Raw genomic sequence first — 20,007 nt, forward strand, 5'->3', positions numbered from 1 at the left:
TATCATCTTTATGTTTCTTTCTATCATAAAAGAACAAAAACAAATGCAAATCAGAGAAGAAAAAACAAAAACAACCAAAAAAAAAAGACAAAAGAAAGATAAAGCATGAAAAAAAAACTGCAACAGTAAAAAAAAGGCATTTTTGTATTTCTTAGAAAAATCCTGTGTTTCATTCTTTCACAAGAGCAACAAAGGAGAATTGCAGAATTTTATACCTAAGGAGTATGTAATGCAACCACTAAGAACATAAAGGGAAAGCTAATAACTAGAAGGCATTAAAAGCAATTTACAATAGCACTCAATTATCCTCATTATATCATATAATTGTGTCAATTTCTGCCAACTCTTATTTATAATTGTGTTTAATGAAAGTGTTTTTGTGACTAATAAAAATATCTTTTTTATGACTGAGTCTAATAGAAGTGTCTTTATAGATATATTTTTTAGATGTATCTCTTTATACATATATTTAAAATATAATAATTAATTATTGTTAGTAATATATTGACAGATAACTATTAGTACCCTATACTTTTCCTATATCATATACTTACTTTATCAACTCAATTTACATTTAACCTTATCATGAAACGATAATTCATTTATTATCCTTCACTTATGGCCCCATGCATTCACATGCAGAAGATCCATACATTACCACAGTATTCAACGAACTCCTTACTCTTTGCTCTCCACATTAACTTGAACAAGGAGACCAAACTTTCCAACATTATAATAAACTAGTTTTATCTATATCATTTGTCTTTATCACTATAAACAAGCAACTAAAGTAATAGACGTATAAGCTGCATATGATTTTCAGCAAAGCTTATATACATTGCTAACAATTTGTCCTACTAAACAGATTTTTATATCTTGACAGATATCATGTGATTTTACTAGAGGCAGTCACAGTCACAAAGCTCAATACAGCAATTGATTAACTCGAAACAAGCGAGGGCTGCACAGAGCTGGGTGCAGACAATGGTGCATTGGTCGTTCGCAAAGCGACATGTTTGGAGAAGACACATGCCACAACAGTTGTCAGCGAATCGGCCACAGCAAGTTGAGGTCGCCTTCTCTAGAAGCCCTTCAGAAGGTTTTGCTTCTTTGATTGCCGGCGAAACGTTATTTGCCGTTGCTTTCAGGTCACCAAACCCGAGACTCATGCCTCCGAGGAATAACTTCTGACTGTCGCGTTCCAATCTCTGTCTGCTAAGTTTACTGTATGCCTGTTTTAAAGCAATAATATATAGGTTGTGCAAAGAGAAAATTGAATATTACTTATATGGTGAGGTGAGAAGTGAGAACTCGAATGTAATTATCTTCACGTGAAGTTGAGAATCGTTAATGATAATTTAGTCAACCTGTTAAATCATCTAATGGCTTTCAGCTATCAACTTCACACGAAAATTATTGCATGTGAATCTTCACCTACTTATATTTTACATTGCAGAGAGAACTAAAATTTGCATTTAATATTTCTATATTGGAAGGAAAAGTTATACCCTCTTAATTAGCATTGGTTCAGGTGCCTTCTTCCCATCACTGTTTTCCACAAGTACCATGCAGGTATACTCTGACGGGAGTTTATGTTGAATGCTCATTTTCGAGACCTGTCATTTGATCAATTTTGCGTTTTCTTACAAGAGTACAGAAGCAGCACAGGAAATATCTTACAACCAACTTACATACTTCAAGAAAACTTTATATACATATTTGTCAAACTTAAAAACAAGAGGAGAAAGAACACAGCAAATATCGCAATACTTCAAAATTCAAGTATCTAACAACATAGAGAGGTTATATTTGATGAGTTTAATTTTGATGCACTAGTAAAATGTTTTATATAGTCGTTTAATGCAGTAACAGAATAATAAACTTTTAAAGCCAAATTAACTTAAATAAACTTCTACACTGTTATATACTTCTACACATCAAAGAGCAGATACTTTTTCCCAAATTCCACAACATATTGTTCATTGCAAGCTTAATTGTTCACTATAAAAGCAACTTTGATTGTAAGCAGATCCATTCAAATTTTCGATTTCACTAGCGCAGCATCTTTTTTTTTTCCCCTTATAAAAAGAGAGCCGATACGCATAGGTCTATAAAATACAAACCTTTTCCACCAACTCTGCACTTTCTAATAACCATGCTTGAGAAGTGACAAGGTCCATGTGTCTCTTTGCAAGGATCTGAAGAAACAAGAAAATAACGAACATACATCATATTGAGCCACATTTCGGAGCATACATTCAACGATCACAAAACATAAGCTTCAACTTTTCAAATTACTTTGGAGGTAAAGCAAATTTTGATTGGAATGTCATAAAATACAATTTCATCCCTATAAACATTTCATATTTACAAATTTCACTCTAGTGCTTGTTAGTTGTTGCATGTTAATATTCAGTTCACAATGTCTATAATTGAATAAATTTGCGAACCTCATAGAAATATGATGAATTAACGGTAGTTAAATGATAGGAATCAAGATTGAAATATTACATTCGTGAGTTGAATATCTTTTTCTCTTTGCACTTCAAGATCCACTTCGAACTTAGTCATATCTGCCAAAGTACCAGTCACTTTAACTGATTCCGGAAAGGTTCCATTGCATCTGCCTGATATCATTAACGGACTTTCTAATGATAGGTCTGGAATATAAGGTGGAAATAACTGCAACCATGAAAATAGGTAAAATGTAACTACGATTTACTTGTTTCTGGTTATAATTAAGGATGAAATATCTCTTTCATGTACCTCTACTGAATCAAGACCTAGACCTCCAAGGGTTATATCTGAAACAATGACTGATGAAGCAGTTCTAAACAACCTTTGCATTCTGAAGGAAATGGAATCTGGACACGGAAGGAAAGAAAAAAAAGAGATTAATAACAGTTCAAGTATCAAAAAATTACCAATTTATTACTTCTGTTTTCCTTTTAAATATAAGATACATACATAGTGACTTCAATAGTGTTACCAAACTTAATAATAACTCTTAGATATTTAAGCCTCAAATCTGAATAAACTTCAAACCACAATTTAAACTGAGAGGGAAAGATATTGACCTAAATCATAAGCAGCATCATAGTGGCCCCTCCCAAGCTGTGCTAGCATTTGCAGGAAGTAGTGATTACAATATAAACCTAAAAATTTTGAAACGAACACAGAGAAGGTTACTAAAAAGCAGTTGAATGAAAAAAGTTGCAAGAGAAAATTATGATAAATCTTTGTTCAAAATTGACAAAGCTCTTTCCAATTACTCATCTTCTGACTTTTTCTAATTTTTCTAAAGTCAAAAGTCACATTTTGCACTTCTCTTCCAATTACTACACAAATTAAAACTCAAATCATTTTTAATGATTTGCAAAGAGTTAACAATTTAAGTTCTTAAGAAGAACTTGTTAAGACACTCTAGAGAAGAACTTCACAAGTTACTTTCAGAAGTTCCTTTCCCAAAAGTTAAATACCAAAACAAGCCTTTGTACTAAAATAAAGCATAAGCTATAGTAAATGTTGATACAAACAATCTTCTTACATTTCTTCTTACAATGAGTTGAATGTAAAACATGAATTTTGTATCAAAGTTTGCTGTTTCTTAGAAGTCAGAGCTTCACGTGGAAACAACACTCATAAAAATGGTGAAATGTCAAATGAATTCTGCCAAATTAACATGTCATAGAAATGAAGTTCTTAAAACAGTAAAGTATCCTTGCCTATGCCAAGAGTACATAAGCGCGGTGTGCGAACCGGTTGCCCATTTGTGGGGCAGCTTTTCACAAAATTGCATATCTGTCTCTCATTCTCAACAGTCCCATCAGTAACAAGAAAAATTAGAGGGATTGAATCTGAAGCAGTTGAATTCTGAAACAGCTTCATTGCCTAAAGATATAATAGAGTATTAGATAAAAATAAATGAACATCATCTTATATAAACAAAAAGGTACATATAAAGGTCTCAGCATCCGTGAAGTTCTTTAAGGCATACAAGTAACTAAACAATGCATAAACCCTCAAAAAACACTAAAGACTGCAATGAATGTAGTTAACAATACAAAGCAGATCAAACATGGAAACTTCATTTGAATGTCAAATATGGGATACATTGATGTGAATATGGGGAGAAAAAATGGTAAAGGCTCGAAGCTTTTTATGTACTGTGGATGTAGACTAGCAGCAACACCAAAAGAAAGCATACAAATTACCAAAGGAATGGGAAAATGCAAAATAAAAGAAAGAACCAAATTTTGTCATGCCTTTTGTTTTCTCTTTATTATGATGATGACTGCAAAAGAAGTATATCAACTACATATAAAATGTGCTTTGTAGGATCAATGAATGAATAGAATAGAGAGAGAACAAGGAAGGTTAACCAAGGGCATGTTTGGTTTGAAAAAGAAAAGTTACAAGGTGGCACCTTCTAACTAACCTTTTTCATTTCCTCATTTCAGATGTATATTACTTTCATTAGTACTGCAGTTGATTTTAACTTGGCCTATGTTTACATAGGCGAGTCTCAAGCTCGGAAAAACGAAAAGAGTTGTTTGATGTGCGACTGCCAATTTAAAACAATGTCGCATCCCAATACATGGCCATGACGCAATGACATCCTTGAATCCATGTTGGGTTTTGTTAGGCTTGCGACAGCCAATGTAAAACAAGGTCGCATCTCACAGCATAGACAATTAGACACGACGTAATGACGTCTTGATTCATCTATCCGACTCCACTTAGTGTATGAGAATAAAGAAAGGATAAGAGTAATTTTAGGAAGTAAAAAAAAATGAGTTTTAATAGGAGAGAACTCAAAATGTTTAGTAAAGAGTTTTTGTCGGAGAATTTTATTCTTATTCGTTGAAGTTATAGCATAGAGATATTATATATACGTCTCAAGAATTGTAATTGATATCAGTAACAATAACAATATCCTTATTCACATCATCTTATAAAGTTAGTTAAAAAAAATCTTTCATATTGTTTTTCCTCTTTACAAAATATATAGCGAGTGCATTATTGTGAGTAGTGTTCAATTTCATATTACTTTGTATCTATTAGAAGTCAAAATTCCGCTGTAGACTCAACAATTTGTATCAAGAGCCAACGTTATATTATTCATTATTTGAGTGATAAAATTCAATTTTGAATATAATGGCTTCTACTAGTAGTAATGTCAAAGTAGGTAAATATGAAATCGAGAAGTTCAATGGGAAAAATGATTTTTCCTATTGGAGGATGCAGATGAAAAATCTGCTTATATCACAAAAATTACACAAGGCACTGGTAGGAAAAGAGAAAAAGCCGGAGGAAATGAAAGATGAGGATTGGGAAGAATTAGATCTTGAGGCGCGGGCTGCAATAATCTTATGCCTTGAGAGGAATGTTGCTTTTTTGGTAAATGAAGAAGCAACTGCAGCAGGCGTTTGGTTAAAGTTAGAGAGTAACTTCATGACGAAGACTCTAACTAACAGGATCTACTTAAAATCCAAATTGTATACATGCAAAATGGAGGAAAGCACCTCAATCCGAGAATATATTAATAAGTTTGACAGGATCATATCAAACTTAAAGGATATAGATGTGAAGGTTGATGATGAAGACCAAGCACTCATATTGTTACTTTCATTACCGAAGTCCTATGAAAATCTGGTGCAGACATTGATGCTGGTGGGTGACACTCTGACCATGGATGAGACGAGGGCATCACTTTTAGCAGATGATCTACGTAAGGTTGCTACAAGTGTAATGTAATCTTCAAATGGAAGAGAGTATAATGATCAAGCACAAGGATTGTTCGCGGCTAGAGGAAGGACTAATGAAAGAGGAAAAGGTAATAAGCGTGAAAAGTTTAGGCCAAAATCTAGACCTCACGCGGAGAGAACATGCTTTAAATGTGGTGAGGCTAGACATTTCAAAGTAAATTGTCAAAATAAGAAGATAACTTTCAAGAAACAGAACAACGACAACCCAAAAGAAAAGCAAGAAGCAAGCTACGTCTCAAATGATGAGGAGGATTGTTACTCTGTAACGGAACAATCTTATGAAATCTCCGGTAAGTGGATTCTTGATTCAGGAGCCTCTCACCATATGTGTTCAAATAGGAAGTGGTTTACTACCTATGAAAGCATAAATGGTGGCACAGTTTTAATGGACAATGATCATGCTTGTAAAACTGTGGGGTTGGGTACTATAAGAATCAAGATGCATGATGGAGGAGTAAGAACCTTAAAGGATGTGAGGCATATTCCAGACTTGCGGAAAAATCTTATCCCCATAGGTTTGTTGGAAAAAAAATGGCTGCAAAATAGTTGCGAAAAATGGGGTACTAAAAGTTGTTCGTGGTTCTTTGGTAGTGATGAAGAAAATTCGTCACGGTAATCTTTATTCTCTTTTGGGGACAACAGTCACATGTGAGTTAGCAGTTGGAATCGGTGGAAGTAGAGATCAAACAAATTGCACAAGAATATGGCACATGCGGCTTGGACATATGTCAGAAAAAGGTCTATCATTGCTTTGTGGACAAGGTTTGCTGAAGAATATGAAGAAACCACAAATAAAATTTTGTGAGCATTGTGTGTATGAAAAGGCACATAGGGTGAAGTTTTCTACAAGCAAGCATAAAAGCAGAGGGTTGTTAGACTACGTGCATACTGATGTTTGGGGCCCGACTAAAGTTACTTCCAAGGGTGGTTCCAGGTATTTTGTTACTTTTGTTGATGATTATTCCAGGTATGTTTGGATTTACTTCCTCATATATAAGAATGAGGTATTCGATACTTTTAAGCGGTGGAGAGCAATGGTTGAAAAGCGGACAGGTAAGAAGCTGAAAACTCTACGATCTGATAATGGCACAGAGTACACGGATGGAACTTTCAAGGAGTTCTGTGACCGAGAAGGCATTGCAAGACACTGGACAGTTAGAAAAAAACCACAACAGAATGGAGTCGCCGAATGAATGAATCGTACGCTACTTGAGAAGGCAAGGTGTATGCGCTCTAATTCCGGGTTAGGCAGAGAATGGTAAGCAGAATCGGTTGCTACAGCTTGCTACATAGTGAATCGATCCCCACATTCTTCTCTAGATGGAGACATACCTTATAAGGTATGGTCAGGGGAACATGCAGATTACGAGAAACTCAGAGTCTTTGGATGCACAGTCTATTATCATGTCAAAGATAATAAGTTTGATGATAGAGCTAAGAAGGCAATCTTTTTGGGGTATCCAAGAGGGGTTCAAGGCTATCGCCTTTGGAGTGTAAATGATTCTAAGTTTGTAATTAGCAGGGATGTTACCTTTGATGAACGATCTATGGTAGCTTTGTCTAAAGATGTGGTGCCAGATGATGGTGATGTTGGAAAAACTTCAAATACTCAAGTGGTGGAGATAGAGTCTAAATACCAACAAATAGACTCTAATAATGTTCAGGTGGAGCATCCTAATGCTACTCGAGATGACGCAGAGGATGAACTTGATCATGAGGAAATTCAGCGAGAAAATGCACATGTATTACAACAGCAGCAGCAGGATTCTTTGGCATCTACTAGGCCAAAGAGGAATTATAAATTTGTTCAGAAGTTCGGGTCAGACAAGCCTTTGAGACATTATAGGCAGCTAAACTTGGTAGATTATGCACTCTCAGTGGAGAATGATGAGTCGGTCACCGTCAAACATGCTATCAAAGACAAAGAAAGAGAGAATTGGTTGGTCGCTATGGAGGAAGAGACGCAATCTCTTCATAAGAACAAGACATGGGATGTGGTCCCATTGCCCGTGGGAAAGACTGCAATTGGTTGTAAGTGGGTGTATAAAAGAAAAGAAGATCCTACTAAGTCAGATGGTACAAGATTCAAAGCTAGGTTAGTAGCAAAGGGTTTTGCACAGAAATAAGGTGTTGATTACAATGAGATATTTTCTCTTGTGGTGAAACACACTTCCATACGAGTGCTTTTAAGTCTTGTCGCTCATGGTGATCTTGAGTTGGAACAACTAGACGTGAAGACTGCATTCTTGCATGGTGACTTAGAGGAAGAAATTTACATGTATCAACCTGAGGATTTCAGGGTTGAGGGTAAAGAAAGTCAGGTATGTCGCTTGAGGAAATCGCTATATGGATTGAAACAATCTCCTCGGCAATGGTATAAGCGATTTGACTCCTTTATCTTAAAACAAGGTTTTTCCAGAAATAATTATGATTGTTGTGTATACATTCGTAAGCTTCCTGGAGGTGATTATATCTATCTTCTATTGTATGTGGATGACATGCTTATTGCCTCTAAGAGCAAGGTAGAGATAGATATGTTAAAGGTTCAACTTGGTAAAGAATTTGAAACAAAAGACTTGGGTGCTGAACGAAAAATATTAGGCATGGAAATTAAAAGAGAGAGATCAAGCTAAAAATTGTTCTTGAGCCAAAGAGGATACATTGAGCGCGTCATTGAAAGGTTTGAAATGAAAAATGTTAAATCGGTGGTAACGCCGTTGACTCCACATTTTAGGCTCTCTAGTAAACAATCTCCCACAACAGTAGAGGATAAGGCTTACATGGAAAATGTACCTTATGCTAGTGCAGTCAGTAGCCTAATGTATGCTATGGTGTGTACACGCCCAGATATTTCACAGGCAGTCAGTGTTGTTAGCAGGTTCATGGCAAACCCGGTTAAGGCACACTGGGAAGCAGTCAAGTGGATATTAAGATACTTGAAGGGTACCATTGACATAGGTTTATGCTTTAGTGGAAAATCATGTCAAATCAGCGGCTTTGTTGATTCTGATTATGCTGGTAATCTAGATAGAAGACGTTCTACGACTGGTTATGTATATAAAATACAAGGTGCTCCAGTTAGTTGGCGATCAATGTTACAAGCTACAGTGGCACTATCTACTACAGAGGCTGAGTACATGGCAGTAGCAGAAGGGGTGAAAGAAGCATTGTGGCTAAGGGGTCTTCTAGATGATTTGGGGTTGAAGCAAGATTGCGTGAATCTGAGTTGTGATAGTCAAAGTGCAATTCATTTGGCTAAAAATCAGGTTCATCATGCTCGTACCAAGCATATTGATGTAAGATATCACTTCGTGCGCGATGTTATAGAAAAAGGTAACATTTCTCTTATAAAAGTAGACACAGATGAAAATCCTGCTGATATGTTGACTAAAGTAGTGTCAGAAAACAAATTCCAACACTGTTTGGAATTGCTCAATATTGCTTCATGTTAGGCAATACATGGAGAAATAGAGGAACTACGATTGGTTTGATCCTGAACAAGAGTACGTAGGCAGTCATTGTAAAAATGATGCAACCAGATATGAATACCACACTTTGATCGTCCAAAATTTGAGTAGATTTCAAATTGTGACCGAGGTGGAGAATTGTGAGAATAAATGAAGGATAAGAGTAATTTTAAGAAGTAAAAAAAAATGAGTTTTAATAGGAGAGAACTCAAAATGTTAGTAAGGAGTTTTTGTCGGAGAATTTTATTCTTATTCGTTGAAGTTATAGCATAGAAATACTATATATACGTCTCAAGAATTGTAATTGATACCAGTAACAATGACAATATCCTTATTCACATCATCTTATAGAGTTAGTTAAAAAAAAATCTTTCATATTGTTTTTTCTCTTTACAAAATATATAGCGAGTGCATTATTGTGAGTAGTGTTCAATTTCATATTATTTTGTATTTATTAGAAGTCAAAATTCCGCTATAGACTCAACATAGTGGGAAAAAGCTTTGTTAAGTAAGTAATTAAGTAAGTACTGCAGTTGATTTTAGCAGCAAAACAAACTTTAATCAACAAGTCATGCAATAAGAGAAGAATGTTTTGCACATAATATTGAAATTGTCAAAGAATTACCTGAGTTAAGGGATTCAAGATGTTGGTACCACCATTTGCAATAAAAGTGGCTTCAACCCACTTGGTAGCACTCAAAAGTTTTTCCACCGTAGCCGGTTCCATCAATCCAGAAAATGAATAGAACTCCCCATTGAAAGCTATTATGTTAAATGTATCTTGTGCATTCAGATGGGAAAGGGATGCTATTAATGCATTCTTTGTGCTTTCAAGAGGACTTCCCTTCATGCTTCCACTTATATCTACTATAAACACCACATTCTTTCTAAAAACCTGTCAAGTCATTAAAGCAGAATTTCCATTAAACAAAAACAATGATTCTGCACGACCCCCATATATTTCAATCTTACTTTATCCTAACTTGTTCCTAGTTACATATTTTTGTTACACAAAGAATAACATTATATTTTACCAATACAAATATATTGTTAACTTAACAGATAATTATTTTTTCTGAGAGAAATCATTTTTTGCATAACAGAGACTAGAAAACAACAGAGGATCCATCTTATTTGTTCATATATGTGAATGACAAGACAGTTTAAATACATGCTGAAAAGATAATTTTATGTTTGAATAGGAAACATAAGTAGTAGCTCTTCCAATAGACAATTAATTGAAACCTTAAAATTTTGTTTGCTTTGGTAACAATACTTTTTTAAAAAGTTATATCCAAACACACTTAAAACTTTAAAGAAAATTAAACCTATAATAATGCAAACAAACCTTTCTATCCTGGCTTTTTCCTGGGTAAAGATACAAGCAAAATATCTCCCGTTCGTCGAAATCACGCAAGAAAGGAGATTGCAAGAGAACACCACCAACTATATCCGTTAAAGAAACCTGTGAAGACACCAATTCGGCTATTCAGGATCCACGAATTTTTACAGAATATTGAAATTGCCATTGGAAAGAACTTGATAGAATTATATGCTTCCAGGTCTTACAATGTAGGAAAGACTAAAGTCTATACTTGACCAAGCTTGCACTTCTGCTTCATATGATAAACTTAATTTGCCAGCTTGGCGCATTAGTACCTGGAAACCATGAAGATCATATTTAGTTCATTTCTATGAATGAGAGGCCTAACAGAATTTTGTTATACTGCAGTAGGCTATGTTTGCCGGTGTCCCCAACCTAACAGGTCAATGACTAATCTACCGCAGATTTGAGTTATATTCAAGGGTTTGCTGCTAGTTATTGGACTTCTGCATACATAATATGGATTCAAATATCTTACACTTGCTTGAGTAGACAAGTGAGCTAACCACTCGACTAACCCAAGTTGATTAAGTTGGTTTAAGGATGATATTTGTTTGAACTACCATAAAGGAATATTTTATATACAACTATACATATTATTGACGTCATTGAATTGAAAAAGTAATACTTAGCTTGATTAAAAATATTTAAAGACATAAGACTTGAATGAGTTACCATTATAATAGTTTGTCTTATTTAAAACAAAATGAAATAGTTCAACTTTAAGATGGAATGTTTTATGAAGTCTAATTTTGTAATTTTTATATTATAATATTTGATCAACAAGTGTCCTTTATAAGTATGAAGCAGTGGCAACAATTTAGGAATAAGAATGCTTCATAATCAGTAGGTTTTACCTTAAGAGGATGACTGGAGGTATTGCATGACACTTCTCTTGCAGCACCAGAATTCACTTTCAATAATATTCTCTCTTTCTTAGGAGATTTTATTCCAATAGGGTTAACGTATGAAGGGAAGCTAAAAGGAATATTAAGAGAGAACTGGCCTTCATTGAATAATATCTCCTGAGACCATTTTATCTTAATTGAGAAGATCGAGCCTCCACTAAACTACAATAATAATAGAAAAAAAAAAAGATCTTATTTATTTTAATTAATAAACAAACAATGTCTTTGTAACTATTATTATCAATAAGAACGTACGTATTAATTCACTATTTTATTTATTAAATATGTATAAAAATAATAAAAATGGAATTAATTGAGATGACAAATTATTTATAATTTAATATAAAAGATCTTGAATTTAAATTTTAGAAATAGCCAAAAAAAGTTATGAATTATATATAATTAATTATGCTAAATATACACTAAAATTATTTACTAATAAAAAAAATATTTTATACAAATAATATTTTTTATATACAATAAAAAGTATTTTAACAAACAAAATTGTAAACTAATCCCTGCTCATATTATCCTTATTTATAATATAAATCATATTGGAAATTTTTTGGATAAAAAATAAAATTGGGTGAATAGCGAAGATTTTTACTTAATTTATAAATAAAAAATATATATATAATACACATTGTACACGAAAACTTCTCTCTTTGTCTTAGCATTACTCAATTATATATATATATATATATAGAAGTATGATGAAGTATCAGCAATAAAGGTCAAATTGATAACAGAAGTGGTAGGGATTAGTATATTTTGTAATTTGTAATTATTAATTAGTTATTATTAATATTTTTAATAGTGTAAGATTATATTTAATAATGTGAAATTATACATTCTTTTTCTACTGATTAAATATTGGCTAAATTTTAATAAAAGAGCTGGGTTGTGAATTGATAATATGAAGTATGAGTAATAAGATTCATCTTTGTTGCAATGTAATAGTGACCTGTGGGATGTCAATAATGTATATTTGGCTTTTCAAGAAGTATCCATCTTTGGCTTTGGCCACTTTCTCCTTATCATTTTCATCATTCCGAGAAATCAATTCAGTATGATATGATCTTCCAAAGTTATCAACCTCAACACCTAGAAGTGAACCCTGTTAGCCACATCATATTTAACTTGAGAACTCATGAAGGGGAAATTTCTCTAAAATATTTTCATTATGCAATTCATGCAATATAAGATGCATTCAATTAAAACTTATGGAACAGGAAACATAATGCACTCCATAATATCCCGTGTCCACAATCATGAATCAGGATCATAGATCGATAAAATTTAATACAAATACAACATGACTGATTGAGACAGATATAGAATTTATTATATATAGTCCAATACCATATCAGCGATGGTGTGACACAACAGAAAACAACTTGCAATATATTGTTAGGATTAAAGAATGGACATAAGCTATGAAAGATCCTATAGTAGAACAGTTGTTTAAACTGGTACTTTAATTTAATTATAAGAAATATTAATGGCGTTCTTAAATGCAGATACTCATTATTCAAGGTATTTGAAAGAAGAATCGAGCATGGAAAAAAAATCTGATACTTAAACCGCTAATAATTTGACTTTTGAGAATATGGCCATGCATTTAGGTGGTGCCAAATTTTAACTGAGTAGAATCAGTTGGTCATGCCAAGAATAGTATCTCTTCTTGGCACACCATATGATCAGAACTACTCCGACATGTAACGTCTCACAGTGTCATTATTATATGTTGCCATGTTGCCAACTAGCCAAGTAGCCATATAATTCGGTCAATAATAACATTCTGGCAAGTTTCATGGAAGATATTGCATTAGAAAAAATAATTTCCATGTGGGCCCCGAATCATTATGATTTTAACAAAAGATAAACACGATTATGTTTGACACATCAACGACATGGGAAAATTCTTTCCCTTTTGTGTATATTCTTTTAGTACTCAAAATAAGAATTTAATTCTAATGCGGTAATATAAAATAGTTGTATAAATACATTTAATTATGTGATATTAAATAAATAAAAATAATTATTTTTTATATAATTACATAAATAATTATCCAAAGAATCGATACTATTGAACGAGAGAATATAATATTTTATATTATTAATATATTAAAATTAAATTCTTAAAATAATGTAAAAAACATGTCTTTTAATTTACACTTGAAACATAATGAAAATTATTATGGGTATCATTTTTCAAATTTTTCAAATTGAATAGCCAATACAACTAGATATCTTTTAAATTATTTTTTTAATTAATCTTTTATATTATTACATTAATTTAAAAAATTAAAACAAACACATCTAAATAAATTTAGTGTCCTAATTTTTTTAAAATTTAAAATACAAATTCAAAAACAATTTAAATAAGATTAAAATCTAAAAATTTAATTTTAAATACCTAAATCTATAGACTCGAGGTGGTGTGACAGAAATTTTTATTGGTATAAGATTACATCAGGGATCATCCTTAAGTCCATACCTTTTTCCATTAGTTTTAGAAGTACTCACAGAACACATCTAAGAGCTTGTGCCATGGTGCATACTTTTTGCCAATGATATCATCTTTATGGGAGAGTGAAAAGAAGACCTAAATAAGAAGTTGGACTTATTGAGAGAAACTCTAGAAGTGTATGATCTACGCATAAGCCGTAGCAAGACAGAATATATGAAATGTAAGTTCAGTCTAAGAAAGAAAAACCCTAACATAGAGATAAAGATTAGAGAAAACATCCTACAAAAAGTTAAAAGTTTTAAATATCTTGGGTGTATCATACAGGATAATAGAGAGATTAAACAAGATGCTAAATCATAAGATCCAAGCAGGTTGGTCAAAATGATAGAGTGCATCTATTTTTATATGCGACAAAAAATACCTTTAAAATTTAAAGGTAAATTCTATCGGACCGCTGTAAAACCGGTTATGCTTTATGGTACGGAGTGTTGGACGGCCAAAGGAGAGCACGAACATAAGCTAACTGTGGCAGAGATGAAGATGTTGAGATGGATGAGTGGTCATACGCGATTGGATAAAATAAAGAACGAAAATATAAGGGTGAGAGTTGGAGTAGCACCCATTGTGAAAAAGATGGTTGAATTGCGTCTCAAATGGTTTGAACATGTGAAAAGAAGACTAATAGAACACTCAGTCAGAAGGGTGAATGAGGTGGAAGATAGACAATGAGCGAAAGGGAGAGAAAGACCTAAGAAGACCATCCATGAGGTGGTCAAACGAAATTTACATGTAAATAGTCTCTTTGTAGACATAATAAATGACAGAACATAATGACATCGTTTGATTCATGTAGTCGACCCACTTAATAGGACAAGTCTTTATTGTTATTTTTTGTATACTTTTATAGATCCTTTATTTTTTCTGGAATCTACGCACCATTGTAAGAGGACAGCGAAGCCCGCTCCAGAATTCCTATAGTAAATACTTAAAAACATAAATAGCAAAAAATAATTTCAGGGCAAAGTTGACAATCAACAATTTTTGGAACTGAGTTGAAATCAATCATTGAATGTATTAATTTCCGAAGCTGCTACTTTTGAGAGGACAAGGTTTTTAAAAATTTCACATAATTTTATATTTTTGTTTCAAGGTTAAGAGAACGACCCTCCCCAACAGATCAATTAAGCATAATCCTCGAAAACATTTCTTAAAAATATGAAAACTAATATACTCTTTAAAAGCATAAATATCAAAAATATTTTTAATAAAAGTTAAAAATTGGAATTAATCACTGAGTATATGTATTTATTTAATATAAAATATATCCCATATAAAATATAAAAAAGTTTTAAGTATTTTAAAAATATTAATATTTTAATTATAAAATTTATATATAATTAAAATTAACTGTTAAAATTATTAGAATATTGATATTTTTAAATCTGAAACTCTTCCTAAAATATAAAGTCTGAATTTCTTTTTCCAAAGACTGACTATTGCCTAAAATTATTAGAATATTGATATTTTTAAATCTGAAACTCTTCCTAAAATATAAAGTCTGAATTTCTTTTTCCAAAGACTGACTATTGCCTTCAGCCGCTAATTTGAGACTGTAAGAGTAAATTTGATTTACGTTTTAATTTTTTATTTTTATTTTTAATATTTTTTATTTTTGTTTTTTTATAAAATTTAAAAAACAAAAATATTAGAAAAAAAATAAAAAATACAAATACAAATCAAACCCACGATAAAATTTTATCTTTTATGATTTCAATTTAAATTGTTTTTAAGTCCAACGTAAAGACAACGACCCGCCCCAACTAACTTCCTCCACCCCTTCGGCTAAGAAAAGAAAATTGAGCACGTCTCATTTTCTTTCCATTCCATCACATGGCATGATGTTTTAACTTCCACAAAGAAATAGAGTCCAGTAGTATTCAATTTTTAAGTGATGATAGAATAAATATTTAATGATCTTCAATTAATGTCGATAAAAAATATCTTATACACACTAAAAAAATTATTATATATATTATTTTATATATTTTTAATATATATTTTATATTTTAAAACATATTTTATATAAATGACTAATTTAGTAATTTAATTTTAATGTATACATATCATAATTATTTTAAATTAGATATTTTAGTTTTTTATATAAAATTTATAAAAATTATTCTCATTAAACAAATAATTTTTCAAGTGTTGATAATAAAATTTTTAATATATATTATATTAATAACTTTATTATAAAATAATTAAATTATAAAAAATATTATTACAAGATAAATTAGTCTTTTATTAAACAACTTATTCTTTTCAAAAGTTTCTAGAATAATAAAATTGTGAAAAATAAAATATTATCTCTGAAATTTTTTGAAAATCAATTTAATTGTTTACTATTTATGATATTTTATCAACTATCAGAAGAGAGAGAAGAGGAGTGGGATAAATTTAGAATTTTGAAAATTAATCAAAAGAAAAATATCTTACGATTTGTATTTTAGTAACTTTAAGATGGTACATAAATGGTGTGTATTTGTGTTTCTTTGTATTAGTTTATGTCTCAAATTTTGTCTCTCAACAAATTAAATTGATGCACTTGTGTGTTACTTTGTTCATATTTTAAGTAGTCACACTCACACCTACTAACACAACACAATTTTAGTGGACTGATTAAGACTAAAGTTAAACTCTTCAAAATATTTATCCACTAAAAAAAACTAATGAAGTAACCTTCATCTGACTAGTGTTCTAAAAATATTAATTAAAAGATTAAACTAAAAAGCTAAAAAAATAAAATAAAATGTGTAAATGATCAATAGATTAATCACATTAATTAAAAAAATTTAATAAAACTGTTGTCTACACTCTACAGAAGTGATTAACAAAACCAGAAGGTTGGAAATGAAATTTATTCATTGGCCACTTCCACCGTGATTTCACATTTTTTTATTTTTTACCTCTCCTTTGATAGAAGTAAATTTTTTCAATTTTTACTTCAATTGTTTAATAAAGTATGATTTATATTATTTAATATTTTCTTTCACATATTTTTTTAATTTTATTTAAAAAAATAAAAAATAAAAAATTACACATTACTAAATAAATTAAAAGGATGCATGGCTTCTTTTTGACCTGATTCCGAAACAGTGGAATACCCAAGCCTAGGTCCCTCCCACGTCCCACCCCTAGAACTAGAAGTTTCAAGGACTCAACCTATCTCGCTGTGCCAACTGTCAGCCTATCCGAATTTTCTTCAAATTCTCTCTTCTATTCATTTTCTCCAAACGAAGAAATTTACATAAAGACAAAGATTCGAGCGAAGTTATCTTCGGATAAAATAATAATTAAAAATTATTAAATAATTATATCAACAACAATAATTTCAAGTGAGTTTTCACCTTTTTAATCATATTAATTTAACATCTAATACTTCTCTAGTTCTCTTTCAGATTTAGGCTTGTTCAAGTTAGTATAGTTTGTGTTTGGATTCTATGTAAAATAATAGACATAAACATTTTTAACTAAAAAGATAAGAATGAAATACAAAATTTTTACTATCTAAAAGATTCATAACCTTTATAATACTTCTTCACACTAAAGACCAAAAAAAAAAAAAAATATACTTTTGCCTTATATTTCTTACCCAGTCAGAAATCAGAAGGATTTTTTTCTATTATAAAATAAAAAAATTACTTATTTCCAAATGCAAGTTTACGGAGAAGAAACCACTTTCCTTCAAAAATCACCCCATAGTTCATCAATAAACACAAGAAAACTAGAATTAGTAAATGATTTTCCTCTAAAGCTATTGCCAAAGATATCAGCCATTGTATATATAACATATTAACATTTACCTGCTCTCCCATCGGTATCGCGAGGCGGCAATCGCACGTGCTACTTCCCAACACGCAATGCACGCGCCACCGTGCATTGACGGTTACAAACGCCGTGTCCAAGCTACAATCGACCTCCATGGTGACTCCTAGAAGCTGCAGCGGTATTAGCGCCGGCGGGTCACACTTCCCGTGCACGTACGGTTGGTAGCTCCGGATGTCCGGGTTATCCACCGTATCCGGATCCGATATCACGGCGTAGCACATCGGCGCCGTCGGTAGGTATTCCTCCGGCGATCTCGACATCGCCGGTACCGGCGCCGAACCTTGGCCGTAGTATATGCGCCTGGAGAGCCTGAGTCCGAAATCAACGGAGCTGGAGAACTGGTTGGCCATGACCGCCGCCGATGATGCCGGAGATGAATTTCCGGCGAGTGCTTTTAGAAAGAAGATTAGAGAGAGAAGAAGAAGATTGGAGAATTTTGGAAGGATGTGGAATGACGCATTAATAGGAAGATGAAAGTGAAGGGTTTTGAATAACAGTTGATGAAGAAAGCGGAAGAAAAAGATGAGAAAAGTGAGCAAGAGGAAGAGGTAGCTCGAAATAGGCCCAACCTGTTAGAACCTCAAAGTCCTTGCGACTTTACCTCTACTAATTTAAGTCACATTTACATAAATCAAGAAATTATTTTTAAGGGTCCCAATTCTCAAATACAAAATACATCTCCATTTCAATAATTTCTCCCATTATATTGATGATATAATATAATTTATGTCTACATAAGTACATATACATTTTATTGTTTTAAATAAACAATTATTTAAGAGTAAAATCATTAACTCTTTTACTCTTTAGTCTTTACTCATATTGTGTACATAATTAGTCCACATTTGTTAATTCGTTAACGCTTGTTTGAAAAGTTTTAAAAGTAAAATCATTAACTCTTTAGTCTTTACTCATATTGTGTATATAATTAGTCTATATTGGTTAAATTTAAATTTTTTAAAGTTTGAATTTCACTTTAAAGAGTAAAGTGTGATTTCTCATCATTGATTTTATAGGTGGGACCAATAATAAATATGAAAGAGAAACTATTCAATGGTAGAAGATCACACTTTACTTTCTAAAGTGAAATTCAAACTTTAGAGGATCCAAATCCACATTGGTTAATTCATTAAGGCCCGTTTAAAAAATTTTAAAAGTAATTTTTTTGAATTTTTGATTTATGAAAAATAGTAATATTAATATTTAGTGTAATTTTTAAAATTAAATTGCAGCTTTTTAAAAAGCTATTTAGGAACTTATAAAAAAGTTTTAAAAAGGGTTAACTACAATTTTGGTCCTTAAGATAGGGGCTGGAAATTTTTTTCGTCCTCGACCTTTTTTTCGCTACAAAATGGTCTCAAAGGTTTCACTTTTTTTAAAATCGTCCTTCGAACGAAACTGCCCTTCCCCCTGCTTTCCCAAAATACAGAAACAGAAGCATAATGCAGAAGCAAAAAGCAGAAGTAGTGAAATAACAACAACAACGAGAAGAACAACACCAACAATAACAATGAATGATGAAATCAGAGCAACAACAAAAACAAAACTAGAAGTAGAATCAGAAGCAGAAGGAATCCAGAATCAAACCAAAAACAGAATCAAACCAACAACAATAACCATTTCCTAAAATCCACTAATAGAAAATCAACATCCAACTAAACTAATCCAGAATCAAACTAAAAATAGAAATTGAAAGCAGAATAATAACTTGAATTATGAAAAGAAAACAGAAAACATTCTTCTTTTTCTTCAATGAAATCAGAAACAAAAACAGAAGAAATAAAAGTGAAACAGCATTGTCTTCTTCTTCAATGGAATCAAAAGCGTGGAACAGGTTCTCCAAGTTGACCGTGGCGCCTAGCCCAAATTCACCGTCGAGACTCCGTAATCGCCGCTGCCATCATCGTCTACCTCTTCCTCCTTCTTTGCCGCCAGCATCGCATCAGTCTCGGACCAACTGCCTTCTTCAAATTCCTCGTCATCAAAGGCCTAGATGCCTCGCCGTAGGTCCGAGACAGGGAAGGAGAGAAGGAGGGGAGAGGAGCAGCGGCGGTGGCCATTCCCCTTCCCTTTCCCACCTTCCCTTTTCCCTCTTCTGTCCCCTCTTCCCTTTCCTGAA

At 32.3% G+C, this 20,007-nt stretch overlaps 1 protein-coding gene across 1 annotated transcript; it reads right to left on the reverse strand.

Annotated features, from left to right (window-relative positions):
• Window positions 1-580: 580 nt before the first annotated feature.
• LOC107618379 (inter alpha-trypsin inhibitor, heavy chain-like protein) lies at window positions 581-18,506 on the reverse strand. Its single transcript, XM_088499610.1, has 13 exons — window positions 17,864-18,506; window positions 12,492-12,644; window positions 11,477-11,689; window positions 10,805-10,894; window positions 10,584-10,700; window positions 9,861-10,130; window positions 3,726-3,891; window positions 3,078-3,155; window positions 2,767-2,864; window positions 2,512-2,682; window positions 2,124-2,198; window positions 1,509-1,616; window positions 581-1,232 (listed from the first exon to the last, which is right to left on the reverse strand). Exons 1-13 carry the CDS (start codon window positions 18,236-18,238, stop codon window positions 900-902), a joined length of 2,247 nt encoding a protein of 748 aa, XP_088355736.1. The 5' UTR covers window positions 18,239-18,506; the 3' UTR covers window positions 581-899.
• Between the last annotated feature and the right edge of the window lie 1,501 nt (window positions 18,507-20,007).

This window comes from Arachis ipaensis, chromosome B9 (genome assembly GCF_059453495.1).
Source record: "Arachis ipaensis isolate K30076 ecotype BB chromosome B9, ASM5945349v1, whole genome shotgun sequence".
NCBI classification, from domain to species: domain Eukaryota; kingdom Viridiplantae; phylum Streptophyta; class Magnoliopsida; order Fabales; family Fabaceae; genus Arachis; species Arachis ipaensis.

What these genes read in the sequence shown, in the direction of transcription:
- LOC107618379 (XM_088499610.1), bottom strand. Translation starts at nt 18,238, where the DNA reads ATGGCCAACCAGTTCTCCAGCTCCGTTGATTTCGGACTCAGGCTCTCC. An exon ending in AAGATATTCAACTCACGAAT is followed by an intron (nt 2,199 to 2,511) that starts GTAATATTTCAA and finishes TTGTTTCTTCAG; the next exon opens with ATCCTTGCAAAGAGACACAT. An exon ending in GTGCAGAGTTGGTGGAAAAG is followed by an intron (nt 1,617 to 2,123) that starts GTTTGTATTTTA and finishes ATCAAATGACAG; the next exon opens with GTCTCGAAAATGAGCATTCA.